General features: G+C 42.3%; 1 protein-coding gene across 1 annotated transcript in view; it reads right to left on the minus strand.

Annotated features, from left to right (window-relative positions):
* Window positions 1–4,836: 4,836 nt before the first annotated feature.
* PDE6C (phosphodiesterase 6C) overlaps window positions 4,837–25,875 on the minus strand; it is a 674,049-nt gene continuing 653,010 nt past the window's right edge. The window contains exons 21-22 of the mRNA XM_069611351.1: window positions 13,208–13,364; window positions 4,837–5,518 (exon numbers count right to left, since the gene is read on the minus strand). Coding sequence (XP_069467452.1) covers window positions 5,457–5,518; window positions 13,208–13,364 — 219 coding nt within the window. The 3' untranslated portion in view covers window positions 4,837–5,456. The remainder of the gene's footprint in view (window positions 5,519–13,207; window positions 13,365–25,875) is intronic.

Consider the following 25,875-nt stretch of genomic DNA (forward strand, 5'->3'; position numbering starts at 1 on the left):
GTCAGCATGGATAGTCGGCCATTCATTCGTGACAAGAGCAGGCAGGTGGATCGAGGACTACAGAGAGGGTTTGCATTTCAAATGGACAATAACTTCATGGTGGGGCCTCCCAGGGATGCATTGGGAGAACATCCACGACAGGCTGTCAGATCTGATTGGGTTTAGGGACCCTCCGGAGTATTTGGTCATCCACCTCGGGGGGAACGACTTGGTCAGAACAAATCGGGGCGAGCTAATGCGCAACATGTGTGAATCACTAAGGGCGATAGCTCATTGCTGGGGTAAAACAAAAATTTTTATGTCAGAGATCATAACCCGCAGAATCTGGTACGGGGCTCACAAGAGGCAGGCTATTGAGACGGCACGGAAAAGCAGTAGAGAAGTACTGCAGGAGCACAGGACTCCATTTTATAAGACATGGGCTATCACAGAACGACCCCGACTGGTTCCACCAGGATGGGGTACACCTGTCCAATAAGGGCTTGGGGAGATTTGCGGACAACATTTTTCAAGCATTAGCGGTACAGGGTTGCAAATAGGGTGGCGGTAGGGTCGCTGTTTTGGGGGGACCTGAGCGGTGTAGACAAACAACCCCTCAGGTGTGGCGGCACGTGTCCAGGAAAGGATGCCACAGGGCAACGAAATGTAGTCGAAAGGAAGGTGGGCATCCCAACCCCTGGACACGAGGTGCCCAAAAAGCGTTGGTTATTGTACAGTTGTCATAACCAGTGTGTAGCGTTAATTTTGTATAAAATAAACAGGCCTACGGCCACCAATTTTTCCACGAAACATAACTGTGTGTGCATTATCATTTCTGGGTCAGGGCATAGGACAACAGGGACAAGAGCAGGGGGGGAACCCACACTACTCAGCCTATGCCACAGGCCCCATGCTGCACGAAGTGCGACACGATGGAGGGCCTGGGGAGTTAGGCGCAGGGTGGGGGAGACAACCGGCGGGAAAACAAAAGGGAGGGGCAGCCAGAGCGGCGCCCCCACCCTCGGCGTTCCCCAGGAAACGCCAAACAGGAAAAGACCAGGTGTGAAAGTAACAGAGGGGGAGGACAGGAAGAAGCCGGCCCCCAACGGCACAACAAAAGGGGGAAGGGGTATAAGTAACCCAAGGAAGCGTGGCCAAGACACAACCAGGTTAGGAGCTCACCTCACTCGGGTAAGCTCCCAGGGCCTGGAAAAGAGGGACAAGGATAAGTTTTGCCACCCAACCCGCCCAACAAGAAAGGAAGGAAGAAATCCGGAACAGGAACGCCGAGTACTTTTCTTCGGTACACGGTAAAAGAAAAGTCGTAGGCGGCGGCACGTGTCCAGGAAAGGATGCCACAGGGCAACGAAATGTAGTCGAAAGGAAGGTGGGCATCCCAACCCCTGGACACGAGGTGCCCAAAAAGCGTTGGTTATTGTACAGTTGTCATAACCAGTGTGTAGCGTTAATTTTGTATAAAATAAACAGGCCTACGGCCACCAATTTTTCCATGAAACATAACTGTGTGTGCATTATCATTTCTGGGTCAGGGCATAGGACAACAGGGACAAGAGCAGGGGGGGAACCCACACTACTCAGCCTAATTTCTGGGCGGCAGGGCTGGTGGCCCGTGCGCCCAGTGCAGCACTGCAGCAGCGGAGGGTGGAGTGCCCAGTGGTGATCTCCTTCTCCAGTACCACTCCTCCCCCAACAAAAGCCACAAAAAAAGCCAACAAGGCGGCCAAACAGCGTACCAATGCCTCTGCAGCTGACCTGGCACACTGTGTGGACTGCTTAAATAGCAGGCCAGGTGCTGCCGAGGCATTGGTGCATTGCGCTGTGCGCCTGCCTAGTTGTTGGCATTTTTTGTGTGATAAAGATGAGATCTGACTGTCTGCTTTGCAGCAGATCACTGGGAGCGGTGACAGTCAGATCTCCAAAAAAAAAGAAAATGCCAACAACGAGGTGTGGCCAGTAGCGTGGCTCTGCAGCAGTCACTCTCTCAAACTCAAAAAGAGTGGCAGTGCCAGGGCTTTAGGTGGGCCGGGGCCTGCCGGGGCTGGGCCCCGGCAGGCTCCGAAATTTCGTTTTGAGGCGGGGCCCTGCCGGGGCCCACTAATCTCCCCGGGCAGCCCCGGCCACTACACGAAAAGGCATTTTTTTCTACAGCCTGAAGCTCTCGCTCGTGTGCGAGAGCTTCAGGAAAAAATGCCTTTCAGCCATAATGGTGGCGCCGCACCTGCGAGGCATCCCTTTAATCAAGGGATGCACGTGGGCCGGCGCCACCATTATGGAGAAACGTGAGGCCTCTGGAAGCAGAGGCCTTGCTTTCTAAATACTGAAGCTCCCGCGGATTCACGGGAGTTTCAGTCTTTAGGAAAAAGGCCTCTGCTTCCAGTGGCCTCACCCTGTCAGCCTTAATGGTGACGCTGCCCCTCCCCAGCTGGCGAGGGGCAGCAACACCATTAAGGCTGAATAGGCGAGGCGCTGTCCCCTGCCAGGCAAGCCTATACAAAATAAATGCCGAGATCAGCACCCTCTCCCCCATAGGGGAGAGGGTGCTAATCTCTACAAAAGGCTGCCTGGCAGGGGTGCCAGTAGCCCATTGAGCCGGGACTCGTCAAAGGGGCGTGGCCTAACGGCCCATCAAGACCCCGATGTTAGGCCACGCCCCCTCGATGGGCCCCGGCTCGATTTGTAGTGCCACTTAAGGCACTGGGCAGTGCTGAAGACAGAGAGCAGGTGTTAGCCACTGGCACAAATGAAGCACTGGATAGATTAGATCAAGCCTACGTGTGTTGGGTCGGAACGAACATTTACTGTAGGCATCTGCCTGAATGAACCTTAGCATATTGGAAGACTCCTGCCATTGACCTCTGACAATCTCACGGAATTGATTCCTTTCACCTTACCAATCTGCCTTGATAAAGACCCTCCGGGGTTTAAACACGTGTGGGCTGACCCTCTCTCTACAGACAATGTGTCTAGACTATGTTTCAATGCAAATAAAAACACACCTGTAAAAACCACAGCTAAAAACGCGTAAAGATCCTTCTTATTTGAAAGGGTCCCAATACTCTACTTGCAAGGTAACCAGGACGTCTCACTAAACTCCTTTCTCAAGAGGTACTGGGTTTACCTCTTGCAACCTTTGACCTTGCAGATCCTAATAGACTCTAAACAAACTACTCACCGAGCCCAGCACAGGAGTGTTCAGTACCTAGAACCCAACTTTCTTCTCTGCTGAATAGTGCATGAGCCATAAATTGCCGACTAGTACAGCTTCACAAACCCTGTCTATATACATGAGCTACAGTTATTTAGCACACAGGTGTGTGTTTTGTGATAGCTGTGCTGGACTAGTGCACACTGGCTTCTTTCTGAATATAAACCGAGTTGTTCAGCACGTGCTATGTTTGCAGATACCTTCCCTACATTACTGCACCAAATGCTGCCACCCTACATTTGAAATAGTGCTTGTTTGCAAATACAGCTTTTTTCATTAAGTTGAAACTGTCTTCAGCTGAACAACGTCAGGCTTTGCCTCGAGTAGAATTCCTCCCAAAATAGGATACCCTTTTGTAGTAAAATTTACTAGATTTGTTAAATTGTTCAAACTAGAAAATGCCAGTAACTGAAAATAGATGCTTGTAAAAGTGAAGCAGAACAGATGGAGTCAGTGTGCCATTTGCCCCCTCCAATACTGTTGGAAAACACACATTCACTCCACATTCCAAATAGAAATCAAAAGCAAACAATTGGAATCATGCTAACACCCGCATAGAGAACCCCAGACTTTCCTCTGCAGTACCACACGCATACAGAGTTAGTGAGGTTAAGAGGGTGAGAGACAATGTGACTGGTATCGAGGTTAGAGTATCCACATCTTAAAGGGTGCCTGGTATGGCCTTGATAGGCCATAAGACAAATAGTTTCGAACACAAATAGAGAGGATACAAATAAAGGAACCGAAATAGAGAGTGGGGAACAGAGAGTGACACACATAGATAGCGAGAAAAGTAGAAACGTACATACATAGACAGTGAAACAAAAAGAGAGGGCAACGCATAGAAAGAATGAGAGTGTGTGATAGCCTACGCAAACAGAGAGGGACACAACCAGAAAGAGCCATAAATAGAACCATACAACCATACCACAATAAAGAAAAAATAATTTAAAAAAAATAGAACAGGAAACGCAGCGTTCAAAAGAGAGATAGAGATAGATGCAGAAAGGGAAGAGCAAAGAAAGGGCACAGCACCCCGCCAGTGGAAATGATCACTTTCAGCAAATGAAAGCTTTGCCTTACTGCTGGAAGGTTGAGTTGCACGTACAATTGCACATCGTAATTCTGTACAGCCTCGGTAATGACAGTGGATATCATACAGCTTACAAACTCTGCACCACTGCCCAGCTGCCACGATGCCTGCCATTATCAGTGAGTACCTGCAACCTCGTTTCCATTTCAAGCAGTTTATACAGCACCAACCTAGATATGAGGAATGGTGGAGAGCTGGGCAATCAAAAGGGGCGAAAGAGTGAGATGGGAAGGTGGGTAGTTGGAATTGCGTCTATAATGTTTCTGGAGCGGGAGAAGGTTGGTTGTTGACAGTGGTGGACTGGCCTACAGTCTGGAAATGTCCCCTGCATCGTGGGCCTCTTTTCTAACAGCACTGTTTTTAAAAAAAAACTCTGAATGCAGCACACACAATTAAGTCGAGATGTTTGCTTGAACGTTGTAATATAGGGCCACTTTGGAAATAAATATCCAAAGCCTCTTTTGGTTTCCAGTCCACGCCTGATTGTCGACTGGTTGCATACCCCATGCCACTGAAAATTAACAATCACAGAGAAAGGTTAAAGTGATTTTATCTTATTTATTACAATTAAACACAATAATTTCGTTCACTTCAAGAAGAACCTTTTAATTTCAGGACAAGATGCAAAACGGTCTTCCTAACTTTATGGTTTCATTGCTGCTGCAAGGCAAATATACTAGCATACCTTTGTGGTACCCAGATTGGGGGGGGGGGCTAACGGACTATGTAAGAGCTTTTTGTTGATAACACTAAAATGTGATTTCAGTCCATGTTTAACCACTGTTTAGAATACAATCTATCATTGAAATAACACCGCTTTTGAACTATTATCAGCTAGAAGTATACTGCAACTTATTTATATTATAATACCCAGACACACAGTTACTGTGCACAACAGGTTTGATGTGGTGCTGCGTTCCACGCAGTCTTTTGGGTGGTCAGCGTGACACGTGTATGGCCTCGCTGTGTGTGTGCCATTGGCAGAGGCACGAAGAACATGGCGGCCTTTCAAGGTCACGCGGGGATCAGCGTCGTCATCTTCTACTGAAGGCCTCGGCGTACTTGTCAAGCCCTTTCTCTATTTCTTCTTCGGCAGATATGTACTTTCTGAAGTCTCCACAGATTGCACCGCCGGTACTATGCTTGGGATTCTTTTTTTCACAAAATTGTACACGTTTTCGATTTGTTTTGCCCGTCATCTCCAGTGGCTTCGCCTGTAACTGTTAAAAAGACAAATATTTTGAGTAAAACATGACGTAAGTGACATATTTCCTTTGCAATGAATGAAGTCTCTGTTGCCGGTTTACGAGTGTAATTTTTTTTGCTGGACAGGGCCCACTGCGTTTGACCGCTAGAAACCCGCACAAATTTGTCAGCACTCTCTGTCGACCGAGAAACAGAATATTACAAACCCCAAAGTGTTCACATATAACGGGGCTGGCATCTGTTTCTAAAACGACATAACAACGCACACTGAACCACTTATACTGGAAAATTCCAGAAGTGCTATCTGGACTCTGCCATGCCAAAGTAAAAATAAATAGCATAGGTGGACAAATATTTTTTGTGAGTCTAATTTGGAATCTTTTTTCAAAGCATATATGGAAACTAATGTTTTTTTTTTATTTTTGAGCCTGCTTCTATACATCTTTAAAAATCCTGGTGGAAATTCCTTTTTACCAGTTGCAAATGTTTTCTTACGAAATCAGATGTAGCATTAAGGGTTTTCAGATTTTGAACTATATATTTCCAATGGAAAAAAAGAACACAGAGTGCAGTATTTAATGCCATTAGCATATTAAAGTCATTATTGACCTCATTAAACCAATCAGAATTATTGGAATACAGGCAATCCCTGGTTTTGACTTCATTCGAAACGTTCAGGAGGGGGGTGGAGGGGTCATTTGAAAAAAAAAAAAAAGGTAATTGCAGTGGGACAGGCCTTACCCGTTTGCACTTCTGTACGAAAGAGCCCCTCTATATGCAATTTTCATTGTGGAAAAGTAAAGTGTGAAACACAGGCAAAATCGCCATTGCACCTTAGTTTTCCACTGCTTTTGTGGATAAGTGTAAATGCCTCCTCTGATTAGCTATTGCAGGAGGCATTGACAATAGATTCCACCTGAGTCCGCCTGCTTTTAGCAGGTGGTAAAGTCAGTTGGATTCCATAGGAATCCATTGGTGTTCTGCCAGCATGAAAATACATGGTGGTGGAAAACCTGGCAGCCAGAGAGGGAAAAGCAGGTGAATGTGTCAAGTCCCCTATGTTCTCAAACTCCACATGCAAAATGAAAGAAAATCCTGGCCACCAGAAAAAGTGGCTGTGAAAGGTTACAGACACTTTTTCAAGCACTTTGTCAGGCCCGCGGGGCTCGGAAAATGACTTTCCCCAGAGTTCAACAGAAGCATCAAGCTAACATCTGGCACTGTATACACTATTTTATTTGATCAAAAAGTTAATTGTGTTCTCATAGAGATACAACTTAAGGGGTGGGCATTATCCCACAATGAAGTGACCCATTCCTTGGTCTACAAGTCTTAAATGGCAACGGGAACAATTAGGGCTAATTGTCGTAACAACCAGTTCCATAGTGCACGTGGAAATTCAGTCAGTAGCAGATGAGTAAGTATCCCTAACCCCATATGCGGGGATTTTGAACCAGTAAGGACCATTTGCAAACAGTCAACTGGAATTTCCACCAAGGAATAGGAACTGTACATGCAACATATGATTTCTGTCTAAAAATATTGTGTACAACAAGAAGAGTTAAAACTGTGAATGGTGAAAGGACGGTCTTATGCAAAAGGAAAACCTCTACAGATTTCTACTGCTTACAGCCATTCTCTTTTCAGCTCAGAAACTCTGCTATTCCTAGTAGTACCATCAAAGACCAAATACCAAAATTAGAATCATAACTTACATTTGAAAGCTGTGGATCACCACGTTACTATTATTTTCGGCCCTTTCCACCTGCATCAAAACATGTCATAGAATCAGTCTAATGTTTGTTGGACCGTATTTAACATTTTTTGCTCTTGAAGCCATGCATTTATTGCACTTTGACATGCATCTTTTTTAGTTTTGTGCATAGCCCCTTGAACTTTCCACTACAGTGGTTCAGAGAGTATGTTTGCCATGCCCCGATGGCCAGCGAGTCAGAGATATGTCATGGACATGCCAGGAGTGCTTGAAAAACACGACCCAGGTACATTTCAACACTTATGCCATTACTCTCACTTCACATGCATTGAGCAGTAGACACATCATTCAGATTATACATTTGAAATTTTATGTTTCCATAGAAAGGCATGTGTGGGATAAATAATTCTTAATTATCCATGCAGCAAATATCCCCTGTGATCCCAAGTCATAATTAGGTGGCTTTAAAAAAAGAAAAACAAGGAATATTTCAAATATCACATTTTTACCATACCATCATTAGGCCCTTGGATGAGACCATGAAATGTGTTACTTTCTCTTTAATAAAATGAAACGTAAATGCAACTTAAATTCAACGTGATCACATTATTTCCCCTGAAGAATTGGGCAGTTTGCCCATAATCACATCCATCCCCAGGAACCCAAGCCCCACTCACAGCAGTCTTGCCTCATGCATCCTCTCATTTCTAAATGTTTTCCCTGGTAAAGGCAGGACTTTGATTGCTTCAAGGTACATTTTTTGTGCATGAGTACATCACTTGAGTGCCTCATTATTTTCCCACGGTCATCATTGAGGTTTGAGCTTGCAGTGCCTTAAATCTGCTGCTAGGGTGCCACGCAGGCCTGAATTTCAACAGAGGCCATCCTCTGTGGTTGACCATATTGCGTGATGTGCTCACTACCTAGATGACTTGAACCGTCACTCTCACTCGAATCTCTACTCGAATCTTTGGACATTTGCTTTAGAACCAGCTCAAGTGCATTTTGTAGCACTTGGACAACCCAATTCCCCATAAATCCCTGCATGGAAAGACAAAACAAATAACTTGCCTTGCAAAGGGAGCGGCCCTGTGTGTCTTCAGGACATCCATTCTCCCAGAAGGAGACCGCCAATGCTTGGCTAAACCTTTCTCATCCAGCCACACAAGAGGCCTCTAACAGTTGGACAACCTATTCTTTCAGGCTTTCGTTTGAGGACCCCGTTGTCAGGGGATTGGCAAATATTCACCAAAGTGAAAGTGTACACCGAAACCTGTGGCTTCCTAACCTCTGGATAGCTTCTTGCCTGGAGTTACTTTAAAAGGCCAATTTCCTCTCAGTCAGTCTCGTACCAATCGTATACAACGGGGAGTTGCCGAGATCACCCCTCATATGCACTCCATGTTTTTGGGGTAGCCACATACTGCTGTAAAACTAAATGAGAATATTTTCTTTAGAGGTTATGATGAAAACCTGTCGTGCTTTCAGATTCCGAGGACAGAGTTTTGAGACCCATGGTGGACCGGATTTTGAAGCACCAGGCTTTGCATACTGCTCTGGTATGGAAAACGTCTACGAGCAACCTTGTTGTCTAGCATAAATCCCAGTCCCATTTTTAATGCACAAAAACATACAAAAAAGGGGAGATGAAAAGGCAATGACCCTGCCCATATATTCTCTGGCCAATACAAAGAAATGGTATCTTTGCTTGGTCTGGCAGTCCATATGTATCCACAGTCCGTGATCTAAGAGTACAGTGTAATGGAACTCTATATCCAGATCAATTTCCCTTCAGACGAAAAGGAAGTTGCCCAAACATTAAATGATAGAATACCACATGTATCTATGTATCTCAGTCCCCCTCTCGGATATGCAAGCAGCATCCCAAAGCCAGCGAAGGGAGAGACAAAGAAGAATATTGGAAATCGAGCATTACAGGACAGCACACAGCTTAAAATGCCACCCATTTGTCTATTTCAGTGGTATAACATTATAACTCAGTACCGGGTAGGACACCTGTGTAAACTCTTAAAGAACAAGTGTAAAAACGTCACCTCACGTGTAGATTACTCTAGACACGATTATACCAAGGAAAAGCCAGAAGGTTCACTCTTCACTTTTTTCAGAAAGGATTTTGTGATGCTCACTTTTCTGAAAAGAAAGCACTTCCAGTTGCAGTGCACCTTCACCTCCACACTGTGTGTGGGTTGGTGCACAGACTTGAATTTTAATTTGCACTAGAGAATGACACAGGGTCTGAATCTCTCTCTGCTTTGACTGTATTCCTGGGCCATATCTCACCATACATAGATCATCTCTCCTTTTCAAGTCCCCATCTGTCAATACCTTTTATTTTTCGTTAGCGTCTTTTATTTTAGTCTGTTTATAGCATCCCTACCCCTCTAGAACAGGGGCTTTTCCATTTTGTTGGGGTCTGGGCTGCTTCTTTAATTCATTCCTGTAGGGGGTGGGGGTGGGGGGGGGCTCATGGATTTCATTGCTTTTCCGAAAGTTTTCCACCACAACATTGATGGTGTTTGCTATGCATATGATATCCCAATGTTCCAATCAGAAGGATATCAGACTGCACCACACTGATGATATGTAATGAGAGTGAAATGCATATGAGGTTATCTGCACCACTGAGAGCTGTCTGTCTTGGGTTGACAATGCTGTGTTTAAAAACGAATGCCTTATAAGCCATATACACTTTTCTGGCGTGAAAAGCGTGCTTTTCAGCTAATTTGCAAACCAACAATGCATTACTCAGTGGCAATGAACTTGAGCTAAACCTCCAGAGATGGCTACTGGGTGGTGTTGTGGCATATCTGGCCTTGTAGCTGAAAGGCCTACTCGACTCCCACATTCCAGGCAGGAGGGTTTTCCATGCATTTTTAAACTCACCATAACATTGATAGATTTTGCTGGAAAGTCTTTCAAAAAGGCCATGTTGTCCTCTTCATTAGATGGTGCTGGGAATTCCCAATGTTAAAATTGAACGATTCTTTGAATTTCCTCTATAGTTTTACAATTTCCCCAACTTGTGCAGATTTCCCACTTTGACTATTCTGGCAACTATTTGCAGTTCCTCATTTATTGTTTTGAGTTTTGCTCCATTCCCCTGGAGCCAAATTCTTTATTTCTCCGCTTTGACATAAACAGTTATTTCAATTTCGGTTGAAGAAAATCCAGTAGCACCTTTCCTCCATGTATCTTCCATCTTGGGAGAAACGCTCTCATCCTCCAGGTTTACTTCTTCCGGTTTCTTGAGTGCCTCTCGGAAATATTGTGATCTGAGTGTAATTCTCTTACACTTGTTCTGGGTCCGGGGTAAGTTGGCTCCATGTGCAACATGGGCAATATTACTAGTGTCTTAAGTGGGATATTTGGGATGGCATTTACGGTATTACCTTTAAACAGCCACCTACTGTATGGTTACATGATCCCTAGCCCAGTGCCACTGTGTTGACTGTCAAGGGCTCGCAATTTGCTCATTCAGCACCTGGGAGTCAAGCCTAGCATACAATGGGCAGCTGCCCTCCCAGTTATGCAGTAGCTTGTCCTCGAGAAGTGCTCCTTCCCCTACTTACTGGTGGCATCTGTGTGCATGCACAGGCCTACAAGACTGAAGCTGGTTCTCCACGAGGGCCTTACGTACCAATCATACTTATTTGGATGGATCACTCTACAGGAATCACTTGATGAGAGGGTCTGCATAGTTGCAGTGCTTCTCCTCCTGCTATCAAACGTATCCTGCAGTTTCCAATAGTTTTCCTGTGCAAGGGTGTTGATAAAGTGCAGATGAATTGCCATCATCTACTCAAGCCAGCACTGAAGCCAAGAAACCAGAACAAATGCTCTATGATAATTGGTCACGTTGTAGCAGTAAGGTCATACCCCATAGTTTGTTTTCTAGTCACCGATAGACGTGCACCAGTGGTTTTACTTGTATTCATAACGAATCCCCTTCTGAAGAACCTCCATCAGCTTTCTGAAGCAGTGCTAGAGGCCCTAGACCATGCACCCCAAGTGGCAAGGCACGTACCAAACTCTCCCAGCTCTAGAGGTGAGGCAGCACGATTACAAAACACACTTATAATATTGGGGGAGTACTGGGGGGTTGCATCTGACCTCAGCTATCTGACCTCAGCTATGTCCCTGTCATACCCATCCTTCAAATATTGATACCACACCTGCTGCTAACACAGTGTTGCCATATGTATTACCACTATTAGACTGGCTCCGGTCTTTCTCTTTACAAACTAGGCAGAGTGGTAGCACCTCTTTTGAACAGATCTATAGCTAACCTAAGGCTAACATAACACAATCACATCCAAATGCGCTGGTGGCAGAACCCAAGACTCCTATTTATTGTCCCACATCCCCTAGTAGCACACCAGGGATTAAGGATAATGGAAGTAAACTTGTTGAGTAAGGGGTCGGAACCATACTTCCCAAAACTCAGAGAGCTACAGTCTGAGGCCTGTAAAGATCCAATTTTAATTTCTTTGCTAATTTAGATGGTGTGTGCATGTCATTTTGTAGTGTTTATACAGTGCACTGTACATGGATGACTTTGGGATATCTTTGCATTCATAAAGATAAATGAACAGAGTAGACAATAGCCTATGTTTTTATTAAAACAAAGCAATATGAAGCATGTGTATCACTTTTAGATTACAAAATCAAAATTACAAAAATTCGTTCACTTTCCCACAGAGAAATCTTTTCATTTTACGTGACACCCATGATCATGCTGAACCCTCTCCAGGATAACTAGGTTTGCAATTGAAATGCATAACTTACGAAGACTGCCTTATTTAAATGTTACAGAATAATAACACATTTAATTTACTAACACATTTTGTCTATTTACTTTACTGACTATTAAAGTAACCGTTTTCATTCACCACAACATTCCAAAACCTTTACTGCAATTTCCTCCATGTGACAATAAACCTATAAACCTTACGAGGGGTGGTTATCGCTTGGGATAATGACCCCTTCCTCATTCTATAAGGCTATAACTAAGCAATATGACCCGAGCGGCGGGGGTATTACCGACTCAGGTAATGCCCCGGAGCCCATAGGTATAGGCCCCGAGCAAGGGTCATATTGCTATTAGTACCCCGGCCCGCATTATGTGCGTGACCGCGGCACTAAAAGCATTTTTTTCTGTCCCCAAACGCTGCAGCGTTTCGGGACAGAAAAAAAAAAAGAAACAACCAAGGAAATGGCCACCATGGAAAGGGAAAATGGAGTCCGTTTTCCCTTTCCATGGCGGCCATCGGGAGCGGACGCGGTGGGAACTACAAGTGTTCCTAGCGCGTCCGCTCCCGAAAAAGGATCAAAAAGAAGGTAAGTGGGATTGGGAGGGCGGGAGTGGGATGGGGGAAGAGGGAAAAAAACAAAAAACGTACCTGCATCCCTGGTACGGGACGAGAGAAGCCCCCAACCGTGTGGAGGCGCAGAGCGGGGATGGCCCTGCTCCGAGTCTCCACACGGCTGGAGGCTTCTCTCATCCCCCGCTGGGGACGCATGAACAAGAAGGTAAGTTGGGAGGGCGGGTGGGAGGGAGGGAAGGGAATAAAAAAAAAAAAAAGACTTACGCGAGTCCCCGGCGGAAGGCGAAGGCAGCCTCTCAGCCGCGGGGAGGCTTGGAGCGGGGATGGCCCCCGCTTCGGGCCTCCTCATTGGCTGAGGGGCTGCCACAAACCCCCGCCGGGGACAAAGGCAGTGGAATCCCGGCGGAGGGATTCCCGGCCTGGTATCGACTCGGCGAGGGCCAATCAGAATGGCTCTTTCATTCTGATTGCGCCCTCGCCGGGTACTAATATAAAATAACCCCCCCACAATGTACAAGAATCCAGAGGTATGGGAATTGGCAGGTATTTCCATACACAGAATACGTTGGAATTGTGATTATGTCAGATTGTGTTAAACACCCAAGGCAAACCTAACATCTAGAAATAATATCATAGTGTCCCACCTTTTTTGGCTGCAACTGCCTCTTCTATTTTTTTCTTCTGTTCTTCAATAACCTTCATCTTTTCCTCGTATTCATCCGCCTGTGTTTTCCATTGCACTCTGTTGTTTTGAAGACCATCAAGCATGGGTGTAATTTCCTTGTGAAATCTTGAAAATTCCTTGAAAATAAAATGTTTTGAGCTAAGCATACACTATTTCAAGAATACACCGAAATGCATAAAGCGTCTTACTATTTGTTTTATTGAGCAATGATTTTGTTGAGATTATATAGCTCCATGAACGAACAAACTGACTTCATTGCGCCCAATCACCTGCAGACAGAGTGCAAGGAAATAGTAAAGTCCTCTAGGTAGGGTTCAATATTCTCAGGTCACCAACACACTTTGAAATGCAACTCCAGGTAGCCAATTCATTTGAGCCTATGAAAAACTGTAATTAAAAATGACATTGAACTAAAGATTGTAAAAAGTAGTAATTACATGCAGGGGCACACCAATGTTAGCACTTAAATGGGGTTGGGTCATCTGCATGCCAGAGTGTAAAAGGAAACAATAAATGCAGAAAAAAATCACTGTTAGTATATTTTTTCTCAACGTTTTGTGAAAAATGTAAATGCTGCCATGAGGCAGCATTTACGCCTGATTCCTATGTTATCCGTCTGTTTTTAGCTGGTACTAAACTCAGGGAAAATCCATAGGTATCCATTGATTTTGGGCCTGCATTAACATCATTTACTCGCGAAGCAGGAATGAGGAGGTAGGAACAATTTCCCCTCTCATCTGATAATCCATCTGCAAAACCTGTAGACATTGCCCCAGAGCATTAAGAAGAGTAAACACTGGAGTGAGCCTTTTATGTTTTGTTTTCACTCCTGTGCTACGACACAGGTGGTTACAAAATGAACCGCAACATTTTAGACAATATAGAAATGGAAACGCTCATGCCTTTGCTCTGAGAGTAGGCCATTTATGTTTCAATTAACGAATATGCTACTTGCACAGTGCACATAGACTGTTTGATTCATGTCAACACCACTTAAGGGAAGTCACTTCTTGTTGTGGGTAGACATCTATCAGATAACGTGAGCAATGACCAATACTCTGGACTTTGGATGCTTAGCTGACAGCTCTTGTTCGATGAAAATAGTACACAGATTTTAATAATGCTGATGCTAGAATCTTTATTCAGTAATGTGCTTTCCGCAAGTAGTATATCTCACACTTGAAGTTTATGTACAATGGGATATATAGCGTAATAAGGATGGAGAAGCCGCGGCATGATGGGTTGAATCAATACATTATAGACCTGTAGGAAGAACACGTAACAGGCACAAATGCTGTGGAGAAGGAAGAGACCTTGCTGAGGCTGAAGTCAGTGTACATGGATTTCGAAAACATGCCTTAGAAGCTGCTACTACAGTCAAAGTTAATATACACAGTTTATGTGCATAGGGTGACAATGTGTGGAAAACGGCTCTTGTTTCATTGACTGCAAAGAAAAGGTCACAATCAAATTGACTGTATTGGTGACCGTTTTTGGAGACAATTTTATACTTAACCTCTGAGAAATGTATCACAGATTTCTGTGCAGAACCAATAAGGGGCCAATTCAGAGATGTATGCATGTAGTTAACATTCTGAAGAGTTACGAAGAGTTCACTTAAGGAGCTAATTTTGTTAAATTGCCCTATCACGAAAAGTGAGGTTAAGAAGGAGATTAACCATTTATCAAAAGGCAAGGTGTGGGTCCACACTCCTTGTAACGGACCTCTTAAAAAAAGAGTTGATATTGATAGTGCTAAAAATGAACATTATACTACAGATGTTTATTCAGATTTAAAATCCATAAGGCAGAATACAATTCCAAAATATTCAATCTTATTGGTCTAGAAGGCAAAGTTACTGCTTCTTGGATTAGATCCTCTATTGTGGTGTATTTCAAGAAAGGCAATCATCCCTTAAATTCTGCTTTCTATGCAGCGATCAGTTTAATCAATTGTGACAGCAAAATCTATACAAACCTTGCACTAATCATTGGTCCTCTATAGTGTCTGTGTCAGGGGTCTGCAACCTTTGGCTCATCAGATGTTTTGGACTACAACTCCCACCTAACCAGTATATTCCACCGGGAGGGACAATGTGTGTTGTAGTCCTGTAAACCTGGAGAACTGCAGGTTGCATACCCCTGGTCTATCTCAATACACTCAAATGTATGCACATTAAACCCACATTAAACCCAGTTTACCCAAGCACTTACCAATTTCTTTGGGGCTCAGTTCTACTCGCGGCTGCGATCCCTATAGAAATCGCGGCTTCCATGAAAAAACATTGTTAAAGGGACGTTATGGTTAAGTTGGACTAATAAACACCTATGAACTTCAATGAAAAACCTTGGTTAAAGGGACGTTATGGTTACAAGTAAAACCGAAAACCCCCAGAAATTTGCCAGTTATGGTAAACTAAGCAACCATAACTTGCGCCACCACCGTGTACTGCTAAGACTAACACCCAGGACATCACATATCTGGGCCACTTGTTTTTGTTCACTGACAGAATATTAAAATTGAAAAAGATGCAATATATCTAGATGTTAAACTTGTCATATGTTCTTTAAGTACTTTCCTTGTGGTTTGGTCTCAGCTCATGGTGCACATACATGGGGAAATGAGCAGGCCTCAAACACACAATTCATTTGTATACATGAAGATAAACTTGAATGCCATTAACATTTTCTGATGATGCTGTTTCTTTCTTCCTTACTTTAGTTTCCCTGTATGTGCCTCTGATTTATATGCATTGTGGTTCTTCATATGTACTGTTTGTACCAGGACAAGTGTTGTAAGTCTTGAATTGTTAGCTAGTTATTACATGTTTAACATTACTCAATACACTCAAATGTATGCACATTAAACCCACATTAAACCCAGTTTACCCAAGCACTTACCAATTTCTTTGGGGCTCAGTTCTACTCGCGGCTGCGATCCCTATAGAAATCGCGGCTTCCATGAAAAAACATTGTTAAAGGGACGTTATGGTTAAGTTGGACTAATAAACACCTATGAACTTCAATGAAAAACCTTGGTTAAAGGGACGTTATGGTTACAAGTAAAACCGAAAACCCCCAGAAATTTGCCAGTTATGGTAAACTAAGCAACCATAACTTGCGCCACCACCGTGTACTGCTAAGACTAACACCCAGGACATCACATATCTGGGCCACTTGTTTTTGTTCACTGACAGAATATTAAAATTGAAAAAGATGCAATATATCTAGATGTTAAACTTGTCATATGTTCTTTAAGTACTTTCCTTGTGGTTTGGTCTCAGCTCATGGTGCACATACATGGGGAAATGAGCAGGCCTCAAACACACAATTCATTTGTATACATGAAGATAAACTTGAATGCCATTAACATTTTCTGATGATGCTGTTTCTTTCTTCCTTACTTTAGTTTCCCTGTATGTGCCTCTGATTTATATGCATTGTGGTTCTTCATATGTACTGTTTGTACCAGGACAAGTGTTGTAAGTCTTGAATTGTTAGCTAGTTATTACATGTTTAACATTACTCAAAACTCTGATAAGGTAGCATTCATTATTGTATTATCCAAAATTACAAGATTATAAATAGTGTACTTCTATGGTGCATGCTGCAGTCATTGCCTATGTTTATATATGATTAGGTTTCTGTATTAACAAAAACATTCCAATACAATGATTTTAGATGAGTACATTCTTTAATAGATTAAGTAGTTCATGATAGGTCTCCCGATCACCCCTGACATCTTGTTACCAACAATATAAACACAACTCCTTGTAGGGACTTTTCATCAAAATTTATTTCACATGTGATGTCACAAGTGATGTCATCAATGATGTTTGTGATGTCATCTTTGATGTCCTGGGTGTTAGTCTTAGCAGTGCACGGTGGTGGCACGAGTTATGGTTGCTTAGTTTACCATAACCGGCGAATTTCTGGGTTTTTTCGGTTTTACTTGTAACTATAACGTCCCTTTAACAAAGTTTTTTCATTGAATTTCATAGGTTTTTATTAGTCCTACTTAACCATAACGTCCCTTTAATAAAGTTTTTCAGTGAATTTCATGGGTTTTTACCAGTGCATGCTATTTTCCTACAACTTACTAATATCATACTTACCCAATATAGCAATATTTGTGTCCAATTGACAAAGTGTCACCTTAAAACTCTGCCATTTCCCACCTTCTAGAATCGTTTTTAACACTTCTATACAGTTTATGCAACTATTTCAACTAGTTTTGCATCCGTAGACTTCTAAGAACATCTGACTTCATTGCGGACCTTCCGGACAGTGCCACATGACCATTCGCTGGCGCGCAGCATGATGACGTGTCCGAGAACCTGACGCACTTCACAATAAGATCCGTGCTTCACGGACAGTTCGAAACTGCATTTTCTACTGATCTAGGAACTTCCAACTTCAAAATTTCCAATGCACAGCTCCAACAACTATTCCTACTCATTATCCATTAACGATCTAGTACACAGTAAATACTTTTAGCAAAACTGCTATTTATCTTAAAATGGCATCAGCTAATGCCACCCCTCCTCCCCAAGAGCCACCACCACTGCTGTATTCAATAAGCATGAGAAACACTGCCCCCCTACCTTAGAAATAACACACACGCAACATTTTCCCCTGTCCACCTACCCCTCCATATTAGTGTTTGGTGCCTCTTCCCTCATTTCCCTCCCGACCTTTCGTTCTTAGCTCTCCTGCCAGAAAAAAAATAATAATCCAAAAACAACAAAAGAAATGTTCCTTTAGGATCCACCTTTCACAGTTAAAAAATAGAACTAAAAAAAAGTATAGACTCCATCTACTTTATATTTATCAGTAAAGCACATTGACTCTCTAAGATTTTCCAACATTTCCATTTGCATTTTGTGTTATGCTAATCGGAATATTGTGGCGTCCATCCTCCGTTCCAGGGACTGAAACAGTGGATACCGGCCCGGCAGCACAAGTTATCAGCCCAAGCGAAGCGAGGGTGGATAACGAGGTCTCTGGACCATTATCCCCCCATTCCAGCCCCTGTAGTGGGGGATGAAGGCCATTAGCACCCCAGGTTCCCAAAGCGGGAACCCAGGGTGCTAAAAAAAGGATTTTTATTCTTACACCGGGACGCCTGCAGCATCCCGATGTAGGAAGGAAAATCCTTTTCCAAGATGGCCACCATGGAAAGGGAAGGCGGGGTTCCATACAGGGCCCCTCTTCGCTTTCCATGGAAGCCTGCAGAAGGTGAAAAGAAAACCCTATGACCATATTACCACAAGCACATTTTTTTTCCTTTTCAAATCTATCCCAATTCCGAATAACTTTACCACAAAGCCAGTCCCAGGTGGACATGGCCACTTTAACCCCATGCTTTATCCCTTGTGGTCATGGCCAGTAGCCAGATTGTCTGGACCATGACCTTATTCCATGACCCGGACAACCTGGCCACTGCCCAAGGCCACAGGCTACACCTCAGTCACCAAAGGTATTTCACCATTTTTTGTACCTACATTATGACACTTGTCAAAAAATGAAACATGGGCACATTTGCAAAACCATGCTTTCAGGTCCTTCTCAATGCTCCTTACACAAGTTTGCTGGAAATCCACCCATGTTTTATTTTTTCAAAAGTGTCAAATGTATGCACATACAATCGTCATATAACCTAGCCCCCACTTGACAAAATCCATTCAGACTTCACGAAAACATTTAAATCTAGATCTATAATCTTTTTACAAACCTTTGTGTAGATTTGTCAAATGGCACCACATTTATAAGCCTTCACAATATGTTGGGACCGCCCCTCTAATTCTGCCCCCTCATGACAAAATCCCACCAAACTTTGCAAAAACATGTATATCTAGATCTATTATCAGTTTGTCAAATTAAGTGTAGATTCGTCAAATGGCACCTCATTTATAAGCCTTTACATTATTTTGGGACCCCCTCTAATTCTTCCCCCTTTTGACAAAGTCCCATCAAACTTCGCAAAAACATTTATATCTAGATCTATTATCAGTTTGCCAAATTAAATGTAGATTCGTCAAATGGCACCTCATTTATAAGCCTTTACATTTATTTGGGATCAGGTCAGGAATATAAGTGCAAAATTCCATGCAGTTTCATTAAGTGGCGCCAAAGTTATAAGCCATCCAAGAACTGCTTTTCACCAATCCTTTAATGCAGAGGTGTCGCGAACTTCACAGGACTGTCCGCGAACATCCAAACTGTTTGCATACTTTTGCTTCTTGCAGCCAGCAACGTTTTTGTCCATTCAGTCTATGGGAAAAAAAGACATTTTGGGACCTCCCCTATACATTTCCCCCCCAGACCAAACCTCACCAAACTTTGCAAAGAAATTCAGAGTGGGTCATATACTTTTTTTTGCAAAGTTTGTTGAGGATTCGTCCAGGGGGAGCGAAGTTATAAACCGCCCAAAAAGTGCTCTTCCTATGGGTTTAGCAATTGAACCATAACTACATGGCCGCTACCGGAGGCCATGTAATATATATGTGTTTATATATTCTTGTTCCAAAAAATTATTTTGCTCACATCTCAAATTGCTTCCTAAATCAATGTATAACATTGTGGTGTAGGTTACTGTTGAATTCTATTATTGGTAAATCACACATAGTACCTGTACATCGCGTTGATTTGTCAAAACACATGATAAAAGTATGCAATGTTTTTTCTACCAATATAAACAAATTCCTCATTATAAATTGCTCTTCTACCATTATTGTCAGTTTGTTTCATTTCCACCTCACTTTGTAGTTACTCACCTCACCGCACATTGTAGTTACTGTACACTCCTGTTATATTCTAGTATTGGCAAATTTCATATAGTACCTATACATCTAATAGATTATCAGAACACACGACCTGAATGTACAATATTCTTTTTCCCCATTATGGTTAAGTTCCTGTTTATACGTCAGCCTCCTACCATTCTTGTCACATTGTTTCACTTCCACCACACTTCACCCCCTACTTTATATACTACATTAGGGATATGGTGAGGATTTAAACTCATATTCAAGTGCTGTTAGAGTACTTGTGGTGCCTTGTCTTAAGCTCCTTCACAGAAAGGCACTGAGCTCATGGTCAAAGTTCAGCCCTCTTTCCATTGCCCGGAAATGGTAAATCAATCATGATTCCACTTGACGCAAAGTTTTCTCCTTGTCTCCCCCTCTTTTGCTGAGTGTTATTTTCTTTAAACCCATGAATCTAATGTCACTCTTGTGCTCCAGTTGGTGATGATGCTGCTAGTGAATTGCCATTGGGACTCTTGGATCCTGGCTGTTTATTGTTGAAGGAAACAAGTGTATTGAACACCATTCAAGGACTACAGTGGGACAAGGATTTTCTGCTGGTAACACTAAATGTTTGTGCACTATATCCATCCATCAGACATGATTTGGCGCTTGAAACTATCAGATATGTATTCAGAGACAGCTCGGCCTTGCATTATCATCATGTCAACATGTTAACAGAGATGTTAGATGCTACACTCACTCATAACAACACCACAATGTGATATATGGATTTTGGAAGCAATTTGAGATGTGAGCAAAAATTATGTTTTTTGAACAAGAATATATAAATGAAAAAAATATGAAAAAGATATAAAAAGGAAACAAAATGGCAGCTGCGATTACTTCAGGGATTGCGGCCGCGAGGGGATCTGAGTCCCAGTGAAATTGGTAAGCGCTTGGGTAAACTAGGTTTAATGTGCATACATTTGGGTGACGGAGGAGCTGAATTGGATATTAATAGAACGGTAATACACCAGTATGTATTTTGTGTTAATTAGTAGTATGTGTTGCAATATGGTAATGGCATTTGGGGAAGACTTGGGAATCACTGAGCAGTTTAGACCAAAATGGACACTGACAGAGTGACCAATTAGCTATTGGTAAGAGCATCGAATAACATTGTATGACCATTATAGGGAATGGGTGAGAGCGAGCGGAAACTGGATATCTCAATAATTTATGAAGTTAATAATATGTGATGAATGGTATGCTAGCTGGCGCAATCATTGGTGCTCACACCAGTAATTACAACTGTAGCATCGGCCATTTAGAAATGTAACAATCAGGGAGTACTCTCAATCAAGGAGTATTTGGTTGAGTAACAAGTGCATTGTGTGCATTAGTGGTACCTGATGGCTCTTTTAACAGGGACCGTGGGAAGTAAAACTTGGGACAATATGAAAAGTAACCGTTGGGGAGGTAAACTGTGTTAATCTTGCCCAATTAAGAATATGGGCACTAAACAGCAATACTTTGTCCAATGCATGGGATGTTAATGAACAATAGGTCAACACAAATCGAAATTGGAATTAACCTCTTACTATATAACTAATAGCGAATAGTGAGGCTAGTGGGCTTTTTAGTAAAACCTTAAGATATGAATATCAGACACACAGGAGATTACCATGTTAATGAATTGATTGGCTATGAGAAATTCAATGAGTATCTCAACTATGCCTTTTTTGTTTGTGTCTGTTTTCTCTTTTTTGTTTGTTAAATGTGTTTTCATCATTTTTTCTCTTACCGATTGAATCCTACCCTTCTCCAACCCCTTACTCTCTGTCTGGTATATGGGTATGTTATGGTGTTGGTAAATGCTTATGATTTGATAGCACTTGTCCGGTTTTGAAAAAGGCCCCTTGGCCGAAACACGTGTTAACCAATGCGCATAAATAACAACATTAAAAGAACACGTGGCGCAATTCAGACAGTGTCTTTCCGTTTTCATGGTTTGTGTGGTGGATGGGGAACACTCTAAATGTGACTTAGTTCACAGACTATATATATTTAAGGACATCACAATAATGTCGCAGGAAGGCTATCCCTGAATACCTCTCATATAAAATTCACTTTGGTAAGGCCTCCAACCCATCTCTCACCCAACCCTAACAAATACCTGGTGCCACAATGGACTAGGAACCAGGCTGGCGTGTAGTAAGAATATAGATTTATTAATTTATTTAAACCAAATTTGGCAAACAGACTAACATTAGCCACCAATTCTGTGGCAACACAAGAAAAATACTGACTTCCACAATGGGACCAACACAGAGATAATACTGAGATATGCAGTCACAATTTCCCACAACTTTCTTTTCAAATCACCCACCAATACAGAAAAAGAACAATTAAAGACACACAGTGATTGCTGATTTGGTTAATAGATATATATATAAGACAGTACACGACTAATTCTAACCTTCGACACTCAAGCACCCAAGATTAGACGGATTTTAACTAATCATTTGAGAATCCTCATGGCGGATCAGGATCTCAACAAAAAACCTCCATAACAACCCACAGATAACCTTTAGAAGAAATAGATCTAAAAGGGATGTCTTGGTTCAAAGTTATATGACTCAGGAAGAGGACAGCAGAGAGATGAGCTGGTTAGTTAACAACAAAAAAGAGGGTTTCTTCAAATGTACCCGGTGCAACATCTGCAAGTATGCCAAAACTCAAGGTTCTTTTAAATATCCGATCACTGGTCAATTGGTTCCCATATCAGGAAAAATCACCTGTGAAACAGAATACGTTGTTTATGTGCTGACCTGTGCGTGCAACAAGTGGTATATAGGAAGCACCAAATGTAAACTTAAAACATGTATTCAACAACATGTAAGAGCAATTGTGAACAACGATGCCAATTATCCATTGGCTAAACATTTCGCAGAATATCATGAAAAGGACATGGGTAGTTTGGGGTTTTTTGGCATACACAAAATTGAGACGGGACCAAGAGGAGGAGATAAAGAAAAGATTCTGAGACAAAAAGAGACTCGCTGCATATTGGATTTCAAAAGTAAATTTCCAAATGGACACAACATAGATGAGGAACTCTATACATTTTTAGGACAATGATTGATAAGTGTTAGATATTAATCCTTCTTCCCTCTCCTTCCTGTTCCCCGTATGGTTCTTTTTCCCATGGTTTCCTTGGTTCTTCCCAACTTACAATCCTCCAGCAAATATCGAGAACTGAGAAAGACAACAAATTGTTGGAACTATCTAGTCCGCAAATACTGAGAGCACATTTACATTGATATTTATTGTACACATTTTTTATATATATTTTTGTATATTTGAGTTTATTTTAACAGTTGATGCAAAGTTTGTGGAAATTTCTGCCATGTTAGAAGGTTGAGGAGTTGACAGGATATGGTCCTGATCAAATGAGCTAAGTCCCCCTTTGCAGTTTTATATACTATGCACCGTACAGTAATGAATTTCAATTTTATTATTACTTTGCTGCACTATGCATTGGACAATGAGTGGTGCACGTGATTTAGATTGATGTATTTTATTAAAAGCGAAAAGTTCCTAATTTTAGATCTATGCATCATGCACTACACAGGAACTGGTACATCTTATCATCTTATTTTTATGCACTAGGCACTTTACAATGTTTGATACACTCTACTGATGCACTGGATTATGGTAGCCGTACAAGGCATTTAAAAGTGGTTGATACATTCCAATAGGCATTGGCGCACTATACATTTAAAGTGCCAATGTACTTTGATGATCACTGGTATATCCAATATTGTTGAATGCATCAGCATTTCAGCAACAGAAAGGGAGTTCCCATATGGGGGCGGCATACAGTATGCATTATGCGCCGTCCAGGATAATCCCAAAAGTGACCTATGTTCCATCAATACAACCACTATAATGCGTTTTTCTGTGATGGTTTGGCATTCATTCGATCATAAGTGGCATCGATTGCGATAACAAACTATCTGCAATATTGAGGACTTGTCAACAAAGCAAATGCTCATTCAACGTTCCAAAGATCGTACGGGACTGACGACCAGTAGTTATGAGGTATTTAAGCTCACACATGGCATAGAGGGACTCTAATGACAAACACTCATCATTAAGGGCGAGTTATGGTGAGTTCATTGTGGGGACCTAACAGACGAGTAGTCTGTTCAAAATCTATACAGAAAGTAAATGTATATGAAACACCTATGGGGATAAGAGTAGTTATTTCCATTTGGCTGTGATTTCGCCAGTATAGTGGCTTCAACAGTCAAACATGTCCGCCTTTGACTCGCTCCGGATGAGTGTGTTTTTCAGTGGAGTCCCTCTTCTATTTTGGCGGTAATGGTTGCCGTTCTGCTCTGCACCACTGTTTTTTAAACTCTGTGGTTTTAAGGGGACGAATTGTTGTGATCAAGCGGCAGGAAAAGCCGCGAAACACATTAACGTTCCCAACGCGCACACTATTTTTGCACTTTGGGGGAGCCTCATGTTAATGGCTTTTTAATTTGTTTGTGCCGTTCTGCAAGGCACTAATAAAGACTGCATTTTAACTTTGAACTGGATGTCCGGACTATTTTTACTGGAGAAGTGAAGAGTGCTGCTCGTTTTTCTCTGATTCCATCAGTGTGAAGAAAAAGGATATATATATATATATATATATATATATATATATATATATATATATTTAATATAATACTTTTTGTCCCAGCAACCCCCACCCTCCAAACATTAATTAGACTTTGCCCCTCTGAATTGAAGGCCAGTGGCAGAGAGTGGGAACACAATGGGAAAATCGTTTTGGGCTTCTAATGAAGTGCACTCTTTAGAAAAGGGATCCAGGGGTTAAAATCGTTTTTTCTACTTATTACCACAGAGGCAATATGAGGGACAGAAAAGTAATGGGAAAATATGTTTTGCCACACCTAAAAAGAACAGGCAGGGCTTTGTGGTTTTGGTCAGAGCACACTGGGAACAAAGGGGCAATTTTGTTTTGCACATTGCACACTCACGTGGAAACGGGGTTTTGGGATTAAATCTTTTGGCAAATCTTTATGTCTATACCGGCTCAAAACACAGTGGGAAGAGCTTGTTAATTTCGAATGTCAACAAAATACATCCCGTGATTTCTATAGGGGAATTCATTGATTTACTTAAATATGCTAAGGATCTATACAGACAAACAGGATATTTTGCTAGGGGGAAATAACTAGAACAATACTTGAAAAATGCAGGGCCTACACAATCTTTGGCTTTGGGGATAGTTTTAATTACAGGAGAGACCTTGTAATGAGCATAGGGAACATCAGGGCACCTCTGGGACAGCAAGGCTGCCAGTCCTGGATAGACCCCTCTGGGTGCCCCAAGGGTTCCTAGTCAGCTTCTATGTCTCCTGATACCTGTCTCCAATGCAAGATTTGGACCCTCTCTTCTTGGATGTTTCTCGCAAGAGTTCAGCAGTAGGTTACCTTCCAGAATAAGTAGAAAAGTCCAGTTCTAATGCAAATTGGTTTACTTATAGGGCAAATGACATTACTAACTTGTCATGATTCACGCGAAAGGGATTGGTTGGTTTTCTCTACCCACCTTCACCCTCTGTGCTAATAGGACAAGGAGATGAGGGGAGTGAATTAGAAAAGCTGTGGGAGGAGAAAGCTTTGTCATCCCAAACTGAAATGTGGGCTTGGCATGTTCAAAACTCTGAAAATCTATCAACATGGCATGTACCCTAATTTTTAAAATCTTTCCATGTATGGATATATTTTTAAGAACTACATTTTAAGGCAAATCAGATGATGCTAATCTGAAGTCGGCACACCCTTCCTATGCAGAGATA

Source organism: Ambystoma mexicanum, chromosome 8 (genome assembly GCF_040938575.1).
Source record: "Ambystoma mexicanum isolate Mex_15411 chromosome 8, UKY_AmexF1_1, whole genome shotgun sequence".
Lineage (NCBI taxonomy): Eukaryota > Metazoa > Chordata > Amphibia > Caudata > Ambystomatidae > Ambystoma > Ambystoma mexicanum.